Source organism: Cucurbita pepo, chromosome LG02 (assembly GCF_002806865.2).
Source record: "Cucurbita pepo subsp. pepo cultivar mu-cu-16 chromosome LG02, ASM280686v2, whole genome shotgun sequence".
In the NCBI taxonomy this organism is placed as follows: Eukaryota; Viridiplantae; Streptophyta; class Magnoliopsida; order Cucurbitales; family Cucurbitaceae; genus Cucurbita; species Cucurbita pepo.
Genome location: NC_036639.1, coordinates 7,701,935 through 7,720,551, shown reverse-complemented (window position 1 = coordinate 7,720,551; position 18,617 = coordinate 7,701,935). Strand labels below are relative to the sequence as shown.

Below are 18,617 nucleotides of genomic sequence, written 5' to 3'. Positions count from 1 at the left end.
AAGCATACTTTAGTTGAATGATTTTATGTTGACTGACCTCAAAGGATTGTAACATTACCATGATGCAAGAGAATACTAGAGCTATCAAGTATCAAGTTTACGAAGCTTTAACATTGATTCTAGTATTAATGGTAGCGACGGGCAATCAGACTATTTAAAATATTAATTACCAGTTATACAATATTTTGTTTCAATACAACTAGGATTATTTCCAAGAAATAGATACAGAAGTTCCGAATTAAGATTTCGAACCAATTCGAATAAATTACATCACATATAGAGTAACAATCACCACTCAACAAAAATTCAGAAAAAGCATTGTAAATTTTATACCGTCAGTTGAATGTTGCCGAGATCAAGCTGAGTAGCGATTTCCTCAAGCTGCTTCTTAACGCTCAAATCAATGAGTTTCGATCCAGAATTTCCAAACCTCACAGTGAATCCAGCCACAAGACTTGGATCAATCTGCGTCTTGATCCTCACATTCTTCGCTCCGCTCAATTTCTGCACCTGCTTCGCGATCTGCGTCAAATGCTGCTCCTCCAATTCCACAACCGAACTCACCACCGCAAGTTCCGTGTTCGTCAATTTGTTGTACACTGTTTCGAACTCCGTCACGATCTCCTTCACGATGTCGATCCTCTTCGCGTCCACCAGGATCTTCAAGAAATTTTCCGTATGCGGCTGTAGAGACAACGACGAAGCGATCTCATCAACCACCTCCAGTTTCTTCTCGACCTTAATCGTCGGATTCGCGAAGAAATCGAACAACTGCGGATCCGCGAACACGCTCTCGATTTTCTCCACATCCGCGCTTGTGACCTCGAGCGTGTCGTTTGAGGCGGCGACTTCCGCGAGCGCGGCGGCGTAGCTCCCGGCGGCGCTGGTGGACATTTTAGTGGCGGCTTGAGAGCGGAGGTGGCCGAGGCGGAGTCGGCGAGAAGGAAAAGTAGCGGAGAAGGAGAGGTTTGCAGGTGTGGTTCGGGAGATTCGAATGGTTGGAAGGAGCTTGGCCTGGAGAGAAGCGGCGGTTTGGTGAAGGGCGGCCATTGTGATGGCTCCGGCGAGGTTTCTCAGATGAGGAATTTGAGTTTGTGAGTGTGTTGTTGTGGTAAATTGAAGGCTAAAGAAAAGGCTATGGATTATGTGGTGGAGATGGACGGCTCAGATTAGAAGGAAATAAGGGATCCATGGTTGAGGATTCATGGCTTATCCTAATATCTGAGGTGCTGAGAGGGCTTTGGTTGAATTAGATAAAACTGGACACGTGGAGGTTTCGGATGCGCCATATTTATATATTGTTCTTTCACGAAACCATTCATTTTGCATACTTTTTTTTTTTTTAAAAAAAAAAAAAAAAAAAAAATCAATTTTGTTTGTTTATATAAATATTTCATGATCACATACATTATATATTTAATTTTACCAAAATAAATTATTTATTTAGTTTTAGAGAAAAAATAGGTTTGCATGCTAGCCCGTCTTAGTGATCCGAACAAGTATTACTTGAAGAAAGTATCACTTGAATGACGCGTGGCTTCTCGAGTTAGCTTTTCTATTTGTTGGAAGCCTCGAGTTCTCTCAAAATTTACTAGTTAATTGAAATTAAGGTTAGTATCTGGAGTGGAAAAATTCGAACAGGAAGTTAAATAGGCGAAAACATTGACCTCATGAGTTGTCACGTGTCTACACACGTGCACGAGAGGTCCCACGTGCAGTTTCATATGTCACTTGCACTGATTCTCCGCTCATATTTATTGCGATTTTTTTTCTTCTAATTTTTGTATCTGTAAGTAATACAAATCAACTTGGTTTATTCACCCGAGCATAGAGTTTTAATTCAACTTTTGAACAAAATTATTTTCATCTCATTTCATTATCGGTTAGAAAGAAATAAATGCATGCATATTCGGTCCAAAGTTAAAAGCTCTTCGTTCTTAACTTCCACCGAAACTCCGTCTTTCGGTCCAATTCGACTAAGAGTTCCTTAAATAAAGATGTTTGAAATCCTCCTTAAAGCAACATACTTAAATTTTAGAACTNTTTTTTTTTTTTTTTTTTTTTTTTTTTTTTTTTTTTTTTTTTTTTTTTGAGAAGTCATGAGTTTAGACTTAAGAGCAAGTTTCATGAAGAGACCATGGTCGGAAGACGCCTCCTTATAGCTAGATCGAAGCACCTTCAATAAAATTTTAAAGTTTTGAAAATTTTCTTTTTACTTTATCTAAGCTCCTCAATAAAAAATTTAAGTATGTAATTCTCGTTGAAATTCGAGTCTTACAAACGATTTGAATTAAGTGAGTCATATCAATAGTGTCAACACGATAATGCATTTGATCTTATCCATATTCTATGCCCACTTACTCATATATCAATCCACACGGATCAAGATTATACTAATGACCTTGAATTTTTTATACATTAAATAACGTTAAATTGCAACTAAAATAATTAAAATTAATGACATAAATTCACCATAATGTGAAATGAACACAATATAATAACATATTATTCCATATTAATGGATATTTTTGTACATTACCATACTAATTTCAATCTTCGTTACATCAATATGATAACATATTATTCCGTTCTCTATAGGAACGGAATTATTTGCATCAATAACATAAGTTTTTTATTTAAGCTTCGTTGTAACAGAAAATAAAACAGCTTATCCGTTCCCAAACAAATTTGCTTAAGATTTGATGTTGATGTGGTCATCGTAAACCGCAAAAACTTTAAAATGAGGTGGTTCGGGCGGATATAGTGGGCTCCAACTAGGGACATGACTTGGATCATCATAGTCCCTCATCACCTCCTTGGCTAAAACGTCAATAATTAGAAACAGATGTTTGATTCACTTTTTTTTTTTTTTATTTAGTTTATACAAAACTGATAACTTCAATTTTTTTTTTATATGTATTCAAAGTGCATGAACTAGATGAATCTAGGACTATTTGAATGGGTAGCGTACCTGAATGAGATATGGTTCGAGCAGAGCTCATGAGTGCAAACGAGAGCAAGAGGAAGAGGCAAAGACGAGCTTTAAACTCCATGTTGTTGCTTTGTGTTACTTTGAAAATTAAGATTGATAATCGAGATCAACACATTTATATACACCGAGAATTCAAGACACGACACTTTTATTATTAATGAAAGATTTATAGGAAAAATAGATGAAAAGGAATAAAGATTTGAAGGGGAAAAAAAAGGCGAAACCTCGTTGTGAAAAATAGATAATTTATTGATTTATTCCCTTTTTTAAAATGACTATGATTACCTTTTGCTAATTATAGGAGGTACCAAAAAAAATCTTAGATGTATATACATATGTACGTATATATATTTAAATTTAGAGAGACTTATAAATTAAATAATTTTAATAAAATTATATAAACATTTAATCCTAAATATTTAGTCGAATTTATATTTAAAAAATTAAATGTTGTATATGGTGGAGTAAATTATATTAAATGAGATATACTTATAAATGTTATACTATTATTCTAATGAATTTAGATTTCTTCTAACCTAAAGTCGTTACCATCTTCATAATATCATCTCTTATGCGGGAAATAAACGTTTAAAACATCATCGTAAAACAATGCCAAGGACTTACAGGTTTCAAAAAGTCTTAAAAACAACCTAACGGCATATTAAATAAAACAAAGTAAATATTCAAATTGAAAAACGTCCTATACTACCCTATGGTCTAAGAATTTAAATACAATTATTTTATGCATGTGTTATGGTCTGTACTTGCGATGTTTTCGTCAGTCGTACAAGGGTGACTTACCTTTACCTGAAAATAGAAATAGCACACGACTTGAGTATTTTTCAGTAAGTGACCCCACTATTGAGGTCGGAGAATGCATACACATGTAACTCATGATTAGGGACCTATCATTTAAAACCATCATAGAGTTAGCCTCTAGTTCATACGAAATTGGATGTGTAGCACTTCCCTACACACGACCCACACGTGCGAGAGTGAGTTCACCAGGTGATTCACACCCCTAGGCCCATCAAAGTCGAGTTAGTTGTTCGTAATCGGACATTAGAAGAACAGTAAACCCTCGAATATAATGCAAGACATGATGATGATCATCATAATTATTATAGTGTACAAGTCCGTACTCATCAACATAAATGAGGAAGTTATCTGATGTAAATGAACACACAATATGCATGAGGTTCCTATAGTTTTCATCTTAAATCATTCTTATGACACAATCTTATACATCATTCACATATTACTCTAGGTAACATGCATGTATTGGTCTTCATACATTCATCATCATTAAAGTCATTTAGGGTTGTATCTTAGAAAACACGTCATCATAATGCATCATGAAATTTAGTTCATGCATATTATCTTAATTATGAAATATCACCATATTAAGTCATATCATCATCATGCATCTTATATCATCATGTTATGATGCATCAGTATCCTCATATCATCATATCTTCATCATCATTACGTCATCGTATCATCATATCATCATTGATAAGTACCAACAATGCTAAATTTTTGCAAAGCTAGAGGTCCTTCTAGTATACTTGCAAACTTTTACAAAAAAAAAAGAAACTAACTTAACGAATTGATTCCAACTAAGGGCGGGTTAGAAGATGCATAACTTTAAGATCGAAGTTGGAATCTAGGATGGTCACTCTTAGATTTCAAGACAACTTACTCCAGAATTAGATTGATCAAAACTAATCCAATGAAACGATTTAAACATCAAACCTAAAGCAAGGTTCAATAACACCAAAAAGGTTTGAAGAAAACACAAATGTTTTTTTTCTTTTTCTTTTTTTTTCTTTTTTATTTATTTATTCAACAATGATTTCAAATTTGAATATTTAGTGCCTTTAAGTAGGCTAAAAAGATAATTCAAACATAATGTAGTTCAACTATAAACTACAGATAAAAGCTATTAAATATAAAAATTTAAACCTAACGTGGTTCAACTGTCAACTACATACTACAAATAAAAATTATTAAATACAAATTGAGGAAAGTAAAACATAAATAGCCTTAATTGGTAGTTCAACTACCAAAAACAAAAAGTATTTCTAATCATGGTAAGTTATATTTATTGTCCCTCCATTCTTTTACTTAAATATTATTTGTATTACTTCTTGTAATTACTCTTCCGAGTACATGCAAATTATCATTTGTTGGATTCGTATCAATCATTGTCATCACATCATGTAACATCATCATGTTATTGTCGCATCATATCATCATATCATTATCATCATCATCATCATCATATCATCATCTTCATTACATCATATAACATCATCATATCATCATCATCATTATATCATCATATAACATCATCATAATATCATCATATAACATCATCATATCGTCATCATCATTATATCATTATATAACATCATCATAATATCATCATATAACATCATCATATCGTCATCATCATTATATCATTATATAAGATCATCATATTATATAAGCATAAATTGTTAGGTTATGGAGCATGCTGCTTATTTATACCTTATACGTGATAGAGCTATATTTGATAAATAACATAGGAGTAAATTGTCATAAATAGTAAATAGCTATGTATAGTAAAAATCTATATCTGGTAAAGCTATATATATAGAGAGTTATATATAGTAGATGGTTATATTGGTAAAGCTATATATAGTTAGCTAAACCATATATATATCCCGCAGAGCTTTGAAGATGTACTTTCTGTATTCTCTGTATTCTCTCTTACTATACATGCCTGAAGTCATCAGTATAAACTTTTAGTCAATATTCTCCTTGCATTTTCTCTATCCTATTCTTTTGTTCATCTAGATCGGGTGTGTGCGTTGTTGTGCGATCCTAATAATTGGTATCAGAGCTAGGCGGAAGTCACCACAATTTGTGAAGATGGAAAGTTCAGAGATTGGAATTGAGAAGTTTGATGGATCTGATTTCGGTTTCTGGAAGATGCAGATTGAAGATTATTTTTACCAGAAAGATCTTTACGAACCCCTGTTGGGGGTGAAGCCATATACCATGACCACGGAACAGTGGAAGCTCAAGGATCGACAAGCCTTAGGGTTGATCCGGTTGACACTATCCAAAAACGTGGCGTTCAATATCATCAAGGAGAAGACAACTTCAGATCTGTTGAAGGTGCTGTCGAATATGTACGAAAAACCGTCGGCTATGAACAAGGTGTATTTGATGTGAAGATTGTTCAATTTACAAATGTTTGAAGGTGGATCTGTTGTTGATCATATAAATGAATTCAATATGATCGTAATTCAACTGAGTTCGGTGGAAATTAATTTCGAGGATGAAATTAAATCACTGATTTTGATGTCATATTTACCTGAGTCGTGGGATACTGTTGTTGCTGCAATCAACAATTCTTGAGAATCTGATAAACTAAAGTTTGATGAAATTCGGGATGTAACTCAGCGAAAGTATTCGCAAACGAGAAATTGGAAATTCATCTAGTAGCGCTCTCAATGTTGACCAACGGGGAAGAAGTAAACCAGAGAGCCTAAACAAAGGGCGATCAAAATCAAAGAACCGAGAAAAATCTTCAAATAGACCAAACATAACGTGTTGGAATACTGGAGAAAAATGTCACTTTCGGATAGATTGTACAAGACAAAAAAGAAAGCAGAATCACAAATCTGGAGATGATGATTCTATAAATTCAGTAGAAGACATTGGGGATGCTCTAATCCTCAGCGTAGAAAGTTCGATTGAATCCTGGATTTTGGATTCAGGTGCATCTTTTCATTCGTCTCCAAATAAAGAGTTGTTCTGAAATTTCAAGTCTGAAAATTTCGAGAAGGTGTATCTTGCCGACAACAAAGATTTGGAGATTAAAGAAAAAGGGGATGTTTGCATAAAAACTCCAGCAGAAAATTAATGGACATTAAAGAATGTTAGATATATTTCTGGTCTCAAGAAGAACCCGGTCACCATTGGTCAATTGGACAGCACAAGATATGCAATAGAGTTAGGGAAGAGTTTGTGGAAGATTATGAAGGGTGCTATGGTGGTAGCACGTGGCATAAAATCTGGAACTTTATCCGCTGCTACAGGGTGTATGAACATGGCTGCTGTTGCTAAGAATGCTTCAAATTCAAGACTACGGCACAATAGACTTGAACATATGAGCGTGAAAGGAATGAAGATGCTGGCCGCGAAAGGAGTTTTAGAAGGTTTGAAATCTGTTGATGTGAATCATTGTGAGAACTACGTTATGAGCAAGCATAAACGAGTTAGCTTCACAAGGACTGCCTGAGAATTGAAGAAAGTGTGGTTGGAAATGATCCATACAGACGTGGAGCAAGGTTCCAAGACCACGAAGCAAGTGGGAGTTGAGCTTGAGTTGTAGGGAAATTCCCCCAGTGATGTTGTAGTAGATACTCATGAAACTCCTGAGACTACTACTGAGTAACCAGATGTGGTGCAAGGTTCCAAGACCACGAGTGATGTTGTAGCAGATACTCATGAAACTCCTGAGACTACTGCTGAGGAACCAGATGTGGTGCAAGGATCCAAGACCACGAGTGATGTTGTAGCAGATACTCATGAAACTCCTAAAACTACCGCTGAGGAACAAGATGTGGAGCAAGGTTCCAAGACCACGAAGCAAGTGGGAGTTGAACTTGAGTTGCAGGGAAACTCACCTAGTGATGTTGTAGTAGATACTCATGAAACTCCAAAGACTACTGCTGAGAAACCAAATGTCGAGCAAGGTTCCAAGACAACGAAGCAAGTGGGAGTTGAGGTTTAGTTGCGAAAAAAAATCACCTAGTGATGTTGTAGCAAATACTCAAGAAACTCCTGAAACTGTTGCAGAGGAACCAGCGGTAGAGCAAGTGACACCTGAACCGGTGTTGAGAAGATCATCCCGTACTATCAGAGTACCTGATATGTATGTACCTGATATGTATGTACCTTCATTACACTATCTGTTGCTGATGAAAGGGAACCAGAGCCCTTTGATGAGGCCCTATAGTTGAAGGACACAACCAAGTGGGAGTAAGCCATGGATGATGGGTGTCTAGGCTTCAAAAATGCATTGTATTGAGGCTAAGTACGTGACAATAAGTGAAGCTGAAAAGAAGACGATGTGAATGACTGACTATTTGGAAGAATTAGGCAAGAAACAGCACGAAAAGAATCTTTATAAAGATAGTCAAAGTGTCATACAGTTGGTGAAGAACCCAGTCTATCATTTAAAGACAAAACACAAAAGGCAATACCATTTCACTCGCAGGTTAGTGGAAGATGGTGATGTGTTAGTGGAAGATGGTGATTTGTTTGGAGAAGATAGAGAGTGCAAAAAATCCAACATGTTGACAAAATGTGTTGATGTTGGAATATTGAGGTTGTGCAAAGCCTCAATTGGTATAGTGCACTGAAGATGCTCAGGATTGTTTGAGAATGTTCTTGGTTGACTGGATCAGTCTAGTGGGAGAATTGTTAGGTTATGGAGCCTTATGCTTATTTATAGTTTAGTCGGTTATACATAAAACTATATGCGTAAATGACATATAAAGTAAATGGTAATAGTAAATAGCTATATATAGTAAAAAGCTATATCTGGTAAATATATATATATGGTAGATAGTTATATATAGTAGATAGTTATATCGGGTAAAGTTATATATAGTATGTTAAACGATATATCGCTTACACAAAACTTTGAAGATGTAGTTTCTAGATTCTCTTTTACTTGCCTAAAGTCATCCATATAAACCTTTAGCCAATATTCTCCTCCCATTTTCTCTATCCTATTCTTTTGTTCATCTAGATCGAATGTGTGTGTTGTTGTGCGATCCTAACATAAATGACACGTGCAAGTCGTATAATCTAGTTATATCGTTTCCTAAACTTGTCATAGCCTTATCGTCACATCTAGACATATCGTTTCCTAAACTTGTCATAGCCTTATCGTCCTTATACATCTCATAATCATATCATTTCATAAACATACCTTAGTCATATCATTTCCCAAACATATCCTAACCATATCGTTTCATGGACGTATCCTACTCATATCGATTCATGAACGTATCCTAGTCATACCGTTACAGGAACGTATCCTAGTCATACCATTACAGGAATGTATCCTAACCGTATCATTTTATCAATCTATCATAATTATATCGTTTTCTATACATATCCTAACGATATCGTTTTATGAACATATCTTAGTTATATTTTTACATTACGTTTATCGCATCCTGCTCATATCTTATTTCAAACATATTATTGAACACATCATACCGTAAGAGTTATCATACCTTTCACATATCATTACATATGCATATCATATCATAGTCATATCGATTCATAAATAATTCACACATATCAAATATATGACACGTGCAAAACCAGGGGGCACATGTCAACACACAACATCACATAGAACCATACCGATAGTAAGGTCACTTACTTGGCTAGACTCAGCTGGCGTTCTCTCTACACTTGAATACGTTGGGATTCTGTTTCCTCGAAATTGCTCTAAGCATTGTCAGGAGTTGTTTTCTATTCGAACATCCAACTTATTTTCGTTAATAACTCGCATTTGTAGCTTAAATCAACTTGAACTTGGGAATAGGACGCTATACTGACCTCAATTACCTCAATTAATGTCAAATTCAGCGGTAAAAAAAGTATAGAAAACAATATAACAATCTCTATACCGAGTCGAATAACCGAGTTTTGTGCCAAGAAGCCGCGCCGAGGTGAAGGAGTCGGCATCCGCATGTGCGACACGTGTCAGGTGGCGTTCCGGGTCGAGATGCAGACTCTGGGTCGCGTCTTCGGGTTGCAGGTTGCAGGCGTCTGTGGGTTGGGCCGTATCCTCCGGTGGGTTTTGGATTGAACTTCTGTTGGGCCAACTCGTTGGTTGCTGCAATTTTTTATTTTATTTTTTTGAATTCTTACAATTAGAATAATTTACTAATAAAACAATAATATGTATTTAACTTTTATTTTTATTTTAATTCATTAATAAATATACTATAAATAAACTATGTATTAAATTTTAGGTTTTTGCATTTGTTTAATCATAAATATTAATAATTTTTTCTCAAATAAGTGATTTTAATAAAAATATACAAAATTTAATTATAAAATAATTAGTACATGCCATCAAATTGAATAATAAGTTATATATACTATTATGTACTGTACTATTTAAATTTATGTGGGATTATAATTATGAAAATAAAAGATTTGGAAGATAATTCTTAAATAATTTTATCATGGAAGATATCATAAGATATGATTCGTATGTAATAAATAAATACAATCATTGGAGCATCGCTTAATTGATTTAAACATCTTTTCTCTGTAACGGCCCTTGATTTCTACTAACTTAAAGTCGCTACCGTCATCATAACCTACGCTCTTGTGTGGAATTAAACATTTGAAATTTGGTCATAAAACACTGTCATGAACTTACATGTTCGAAAACATCTTTAAAACAAGATAACGAAATACTAAATAAAATAAATAAACAATAAAAGTAAAAACACTATATTCTAACCTAAAGTCTAATAAATAAAATATCACTATTATACGGATGTGTTATGGACTTTAACTTACAATGTCGTTGTCAACCGTACAAAAATGTCTTGTCTTTACCTGAAATAAAAGTAACACATTGCATTTACCTTAATATTTAAAATATATAATATATTAAATACAAAAGGATAAAAACATATTTAATTTGAAAAGTTCAAATTAATATGTGATATATTAATCGATATAAAAAAAGAAAAATTTATAATATATTTATTTTAAAATGTTTTAAATTAATATTTAATATATTAAACATTCACACGATATATTTATGGTATTTTATACCTTAAATATTAACATAGGTAGAAAGCATTATGATATATTATTATATTTAAACATAAATTAATAAGATATTATATCATAATAATTACATATTCAAAATATTTTATTAAAAGAATGGGATGTTGAGATAAATGAAGATTCACTCACCAGAGGAGGATTTACTCTTAATAGAGTGGAGAATTATCTTTTAGAACTCCTCTTCAACAAATATTCATACATGGGTGTGGTCACAAAGAGGTGGCTTAATTTACATGGACATAAAATAGGCAATTTACTCCAAGGTCCTAAAACATAATCTGAAGTAATTATCATAAAAACATGCACATCGAAAGAAATAAACACTCCGCACACTCCCTTTCCAAAGAAATGAAAAACCAATACACTACACTTAAACTTACTGGATTTGTCAGTAAAATATCAGTATCGGGATTAAAGCCAAAACTCCCGGTGGAAGGACAGTATCTTAAAAACTCGAATATTCTTGGTTGGCGTAATTTCTCATATATCCCAAAATTTAAAAAAAAAAAAAAAATGTAAGGAGACATTCATAATGTATTGAAGTTGAAATTTCAATCTTAAAATCTAAAACTTCAGACTACGAGAAAAAGAACTGAGTCGGTTTTCCAACCAAAAAGGGTGACATTTCTAATTAAACAGGCAAAAAGTCATAGTAATTAAAACATTTGGAGTACAATTGGTTCGGAACCATCTATTTCTCAATACCAACCACCGTTGGAGGGAGGTGCTGCACCGTCAACTGCAGGTGCTGATAGTGGGGGTGCTACTGCAGCGTCCCATCCATCTGCTGCCAAAGCAGCTGCAACAAAGAAAAAAGAGTGAGATGGTGAATGTAATTGGGTGCAAGTAGGAAAAGAAAAGTATTTAAGCCGATGAGCAAACTATTAATTGCTCGATTAAGTACTTTTAACAATCTACAAGCACTTCTGCTAGTAAGATGCATCTAACACCTCCTGGTCAAATGATGTCTTAGATGCAAAAAAGTATAGTACCAAAGATCAGGGTGATTGGCAGTATGATGTAGGTACTAATAAACACCTTCCAACGGAAAACAAATAAAATGACTTGTCTAGTATGAGAGAAAAAACTTCTTCAAAGCGAAGAAAGCTAGTTCACATGGGGATAACCACCCCAAAGAGCAGATAGATATTCAAATAAACAATTTAAAGTAAAAGCTAAGATTCAACCTGGCTCTGAAGTCCACTCGACACTGGAAGGAGGTGGAATGGCAGCAGCAGCAGCAGCAGCAGCAGCAGCTGGAACAACCACATCTGCAGCACCCCACTGAGCATCAGGAATTTGTGCAGACCATTGATCTGAGGCAACAAGTGGAGCAGCACCATAGTCGGCAATGCCAAAATCTGGGGGCGGAAGAGCCTCTTCCTCTTCCTTCTCCTTAGCCTCCTCAGGCTCACGATAGAAAAACAAATCCACCTACACAAGGAAATGAGTTCCCATGGCAATAATTAATTTAAATTTTTTTGGTCAAATTGTGGTTTGTACAGTCCAAATAGAAATTAGAATTTAGAATTTACCATCACATCCCATTTATGTCCAGCACGAATTGTTCCACGCATTTGGAGAACCATCCTTGCCAAAAGCCAGAACAAACATCCTATGCTATGTTTCCCCTTGTTGTTAGCAGGGATTCCAATATCAACATAACGCATTGGGGAATCAGTGTCACAAAAGGCTATTGTAGGAATGTTCCCAAGGGCACCTTCCTTAATGGGCTGCAAGTCAAAATCAACAAGACAACATTAAAAAACAACAGCATCAAGTAAATCCAAGCACAAATAAATATAAGGGCGAAAAAGCATGAATTGAATCATAATTGACAATATATATCAATTCTTCTTGGACTTCATTTTAAACCATGGACTATTGTTGATTTCTAAGGTTAAACACCTGATGATCAGTTCTAGGGTCAGTAAGTATAAGAAGACGTGGCTCATTGAATGAGGTCTGAAGCTGGTTGGTGAATGTTCCGGGAGTGTGCCTTCCAGCAATTGCATGCGCACCAGTGTATTGAGCAAACTTCAAAACAGCCCTCTGACCATAAGGCCTAGCAGACTGAACAATGATATCTTGAGGATTCTCGATACCCACAATTACTCTAGCAGCCAGCTGAAGTTTCTCCCATGTTTTACCAAGGTTAATGATGTAGATTCCTGAAAGCAAACAAAGGGTTTTAAAAAAAATCACAAGCAACAATAGTATAAAAATTCATATAAGTTAACATATTCATATCGTAGAGATAATCCTCATCCAGCCTGCAATAAGATAAAATCAAATATGGCTTAAAGGCAACAGACTAAGAACTCCGATCTCTAAACCATGAATAACAGACTATGTTCGGAAGTTGAACACGCATGGCTTCAGTTCATTTCTGAAACCATATTAATCAACATTCAGCTATAACTTTCGGAACAGCATAGAAGATGCGAGTCACACCAAACATACAAAACCAAATGGAGAATAGTTTGGAGAATATTCAATGCTAGATCCTCGGAAAACACAGTAAAATCTAAAAAGATATAACAGAAAAATAGGGAGACCGAAACTTCAAATCTAAAAATAAACAAACGCAAGCTTAACCAGGGAACCACAGATAAGTGTAAGAAACTGTAATCACCATAAAGTTGGGAGAAATTATAGGGAAATAAACTTAAGAACAACACCTCGAGTAACACCGAAAAGAATGGAGAAAAAACAAAACCTCGAGTAACCTAACAAAATAAGATCTAAAGGCGAGTAGAGTGAAAAACATACCATCATTACGGCGCTTGAAAACGTAACGTTCCATTTGGAAATTGCAGTTTTTGGTTCCAAGATGAACCTCGGCGGCCAACATCATCTGAATGTCGGCCTCCTTCTGTGAGAGTTGACGCGGCGGTGCAGCTCCAGTCGCCATGGCTGAATCGTATAATCAGCGAACTGAAGGAAGAAAGGAAGGAGAGAGTTCAGGGCTCTTCGGCGCTACCAATACTTGACGAAGTGAAGAGGGATAGAGGTTTAGCAACGCCAATATTTATTCTATGGAGCAATGAAAACCCTAGATTCGTAAAGTTACAAAAATGCCCTCAATGATGAAGTTTAAAACAAAAAAGAAAAAGGCTAAAACCCTTCCTATTAATTTAATTTTATCCCAAATTTGAAATGGTGTAATAAATATTTTTGTCAATCAACAATTAGTAAAAAAAGAAAATGTTTTAAAAAATAAGGGGTCGTATTCTTGTCCCCAACATATTAAGATGGATTGATTCCTCTATGATCGCACAACTTTCGAACACGTCCTCAATAATGTTATGTCATCTACACTCAATAATGTTAGTTCATTCTACACAGTAATTTCTTATGTCATCTACACTCAGGGCTGGTTTATTCCACACACTGCAATGACTCTTCAAATAGCTAATTGTGTAATCTTTCGTTTAGTTCGGTATAAGGTGGGTCTCCAAAACCCGATGTCGTAGGTTCTCTCCTGGACTTCTTTCACTCGATCAGTTTTCTCCTTCACCTATTCTTTATGGTCTCACAATTCCATTGCCTTCTCCTCGTAAACTCTCAGTCAAGTCAAGCTGCTTTGATTTACGAGGTTCTGAATATGGTTTCTACTTCTTAGATTAGTCTTCCCATTATCTTCTCTAACCTAGTCAAATCAAGTATGACTGATTCCGAGGTTGTCGTGCTGACCGTACTAGTGTTGGGGGTGAGAACCGGTGGCAGCTCACCCTCCGAATCTTCTGACCGCGTCATCCGAGATCGAGATCGGGTATGGATAGGGCTTTGAGTTACCTCTAGTCTCTTCCGCACCTTATTCTCAAATTCAGGTTCGTGATGTTGAATTAGGATTGAAACCGAGTTTTGACTCAGCGAATCACATAGATAAGCCCCTACCTGCCAGCGCGCAGATAGATAGGGCTCCGAGTTTGAGATGGAATAAGATCCAGACGTAGAGTCCCGTCGGTCTGGAAGGGATTTTTTCTATTTATTTTTTACTCCCTTCAGGGATGTTCGGTAGGTGTCCGGGCCTCCTAAAAAATCCTTCCGACAAGAATGCTGGCTGCTAGGATGGTATTTGCTACCCGATGAGTCTCCCTAATTAGGCACCTTTGGTCTAGGCTTTGACCCGATTGAAAAGTCTACTGTTTGAAAGAGAGTAAAACGACCCAAAATCCCCACGTAACAAAGGAGAGGAGCGAAGACGCTTTACCTCGTTCAATCAGTCCAGGACGGAAGATGAAAACAGAGACTCACGTGAACATTTACCCATAATCCATTGAAGTAGCACCAGCGGCCCCTCCCAATGCTGGTTTACTCTACACACAGTAGTGACTTCCTCAAATTGATATCATTTAGTAGTCTCATAACTTCTATTAAATTTTCTTGGGGTGTCGTGTAAGTTTAATAGATTCTTATGATGTCTAGGTAGTTAAGATCTTATTTCGTATTTTCTCCAAGTTAGCTCATCTGGACTAAACCAATTCTTTAGGTGTACTTAGGTTTAGACCTTTAATTGCCACTCACAATCTTTGGGTGATCGGTCTACTAGAAACGTACTAACCTAGGTCAACATGAAAATTGCTCAAGCTCTAGCACTATATTCTTAACTTGGTTCATTAATGCATGCTTTGTTAAGAAGCTATTCCTATCGTTCACATAAAGCCCAAAATCATAATCTAAACATTCGTGCAATCTCAACAAGATGATAACATTCATCAACACCTAAAACATAGATCACAATATCTCATCCTCCTTTCTTACACAGCAAAATACATGAAAACAGACAAACCTGGGCATTTCCATAACTTTCCAGAACATACATAGCATCTTATCAAAATTGCACATTCTGAGTTCTAATCATGCATATTCTAACCTCTTAAGGCAAGATAGGCACACATGCTAGCACGTCCTAGCGATTCCTACAAGTATTACTTGGAGAAAATCCGAGTAGCTACTTACATGGATGAAGTATGTCTTGCCAAACTTTTTTTTTTTTTTTTCATGTTAGGAACTTCAAAGAACCGGACAAAAATGAGCTCACCACACACCGCCATGCGTTTCCACACACCTAGAGGACCAGCCACGCACGAGTACACACGTGCATCTGGGAGGAGTTCTCGCACCCTAGTTGTGCTATGTGTAGCTTGCTCGTTGGTTGCTTAGATTATGAGGGAGCGTGTTCAATTCTAGAGGCGCGTTGTCAGAATTCCTTCAATTTTTCCTACACAAACATGTGACGCACGCAGAGTCGGCGATATGGTAATCCTTGCCAGTTGAATCTAAGAACCCTCATAAACGCTCTAGACATGCAAACTCCTAGATCACAAATACTAAAAATCTCAAGTCAGTTTGATTTCATTCCCCTTATTGAAGAATAAGACCTTTAGATCTAAATAAATAAATAAAAATTAAAAAAAAAAATTTAAAAAAAGAACTTCAAAATGATAAAAAATTGTGAATGTTTGATTAATCCACCACACCTAAATGGTGTGAAAGTTATCTTATTTATAATCAAATAAATTACAAGGATATGGAAATAGTAATAAATGGAAATAACAATAAATGGAAAGATACCTATGGCAATGAGGCAAATATCTAATATTTGCCTTATAATAAAATATCAAATATAATATATACGGTAAACTATAATTTATTACTAAATATCCTTAACACCCCACCGCAAGCTGAACGTCGGATTTGAACGAACGTGAAGCTTGAATCTGAAAAATTCAAAGAGGTTGAGAAACACTTTTCGTGAAGATGTCAACAACCTGGTTCAGATGAGGCGTAAAGAAACACTTTCTTGGCCATCGAAAATTGCAGAGGGATCGCCGCTCAGCGGCGATGCTGCCTTGGCTTCGACGAGAATATGTCTAACCCATAAACAGGGATTGTCGCTTAGCGACGATGCTACCTTGGCTCTGGTGAGAATATGTCTAACCCCAAGAAGTAGAAGGGGAAACCTAGAGCAAGGGACAAAGACAATGTTGAAGCCGGAAGAGTCGCCACATTGGGCGAAGGAGCCAATTTTGGCAAAAAGGGCAGCCGGAAGAGTCGCCACATTGGGGCGAAGGAGCCAATTTTGGCGAGAAGGGCGGCAGCAACTTGGTTGGCGAAGATGCCAGTGCGGCGCCTAGATTCCAAAGGTGAATCTCTGCAAAAGGTCGATAGGCTTATCGAGATTCTGTATATTTTCGAAAGAAATGCTGATGAAGATCCTAAGATTAGGGTTTCTGTGAAGGATGAAGGATAAAGGAAAAATTGAGAAGAGAATGAAAGAGACTATGTTTGGAAAAGGTAAGGTTGTATGTACAGAGTATGGTGAAGGATGATTTGGAGGTCAATAGGGTGGAGCCGAAGAGTAATTAATCGGCTCCGCCTGCGGTAGCCATGAAGACTGCTCCTGCGGCGTCAAAGCCAGCAGGGGTGGTGGAGAAGAACAGTAGAAGATTTCAAAAGCCATTGAAAAGAAAGGATTTGGGGTTGTTAAACCGAAGGGGCTCTGATACCATGTGAATGTTTGATTAATCCACCACACCTAAATGGTGTGAAAGTTATCTTATTTATAATCAAATAAATTACAAGGATATGGAAATAGTAATAAATGGAAATAACAATAAATGGAAAGATACCTATGGTAATAAGGCAAATATCTAATATTTGCCTTATAATAAAATATCAAATATAATATATACGGTAAACTATAATTTATTACTAAATATCCTTAACAAAAATCATCAGTAAGATCAAGATTACCTTATTAATCAAATATCTCAAGTCAAAAACACTGGTTTGAAATTCGAATCACTACACAAGCAAGACAATTTAGGATTTATGTTCTAAAAGCTTTGTAATTAATTATTAGTTTTTAATAATATTATTATGATTATTTTATTTGTAATTTAATATTAACCCGTTTATGAAAAAGTCAAGGTTACTAATATAATATTGAACATTAAGTGGTTGACATATATGAGGATCATGTCTAAGTAAAATCTAAATGGTGCATAGTATAAGGATAAGGTTGGGTGTTTTATCTTGGTAACACTATTGATATGAGTCATTTGTAATTGTTACAAATGGTTTAGTTTAAATCGTTTACCTAGATACATGTAAGTGAGGGTATCTTAACAATGAGTTTGTATAAGATTAAATCACAAAATATTTAATCGCACTTTATAAATATGTTAATTGAAAAGATTAATATTTCAGAGTATGATCATATGCGACTTGATCTTAATCTTGGGTGAGTTACGAACTCTTTCCTTCGAAACTTCTCCTTTGATTAGCATGGGTAAAAATGACTTTTGTAGTTGATTCAATATGTCTATTATTTTGGGAGCTAAGAACATAACTTTGTAGTTGTCAACCTCACGGATTTAAAACGCGTGTGCTAGGGAGAGAGGTTTCCACAACCTTATAAGAAATGTTTCATTCTCCTCTCCAAACCTTATAAGAAATGTTTCATTCTCCTCTCCAACTGATGTTCTCTCACCATCCACTCTTGGGGGCCAACATGGGGCCAACATTCTTATGGTTGGGATTTATGCCCTAAAGCCTAGTAATTAATTATTTAGTTTTTAACCATAATTTTTATTATTTTATTTGTAATTTAATTGTTATCCATGGTATGAAAATCCAAGGTTATTAATGTAATCTTGAAAAATATGTGGTTGACATACAAGAGGATCGTGTTTGTAACGACCCGAAATTTTCTACTTAATTTAAG

At 35.6% G+C, this 18,617-nt stretch overlaps 2 protein-coding genes across 2 annotated transcripts; both read right to left on the bottom strand.

Annotated features, from left to right (window-relative positions):
* Positions 1-120: 120 nt before the first annotated feature.
* Positions 121-1,130, bottom strand: LOC111789420 (ATP synthase subunit delta, chloroplastic-like). Its single transcript, XM_023670188.1, has one exon. It carries the CDS (start codon positions 1,048-1,050, stop codon positions 328-330), a length of 723 nt encoding a protein of 240 aa, XP_023525956.1. The 5' UTR covers positions 1,051-1,130; the 3' UTR covers positions 121-327.
* Positions 1,131-11,398: 10,268 nt separating this feature from the next.
* LOC111789011 (40S ribosomal protein SA-like) lies at positions 11,399-13,885 on the bottom strand. The gene is made up of 5 exons (XM_023669624.1): positions 13,655-13,885; positions 12,791-13,053; positions 12,418-12,615; positions 12,070-12,316; positions 11,399-11,681 (listed from the first exon to the last, which is right to left on the bottom strand). The coding sequence occupies exons 1-5, from the start codon at positions 13,794-13,796 to the stop codon at positions 11,581-11,583; spliced, it is 951 nt and encodes a 316-aa protein (XP_023525392.1). The 5' UTR covers positions 13,797-13,885; the 3' UTR covers positions 11,399-11,580.
* Between the last annotated feature and the right edge of the window lie 4,732 nt (positions 13,886-18,617).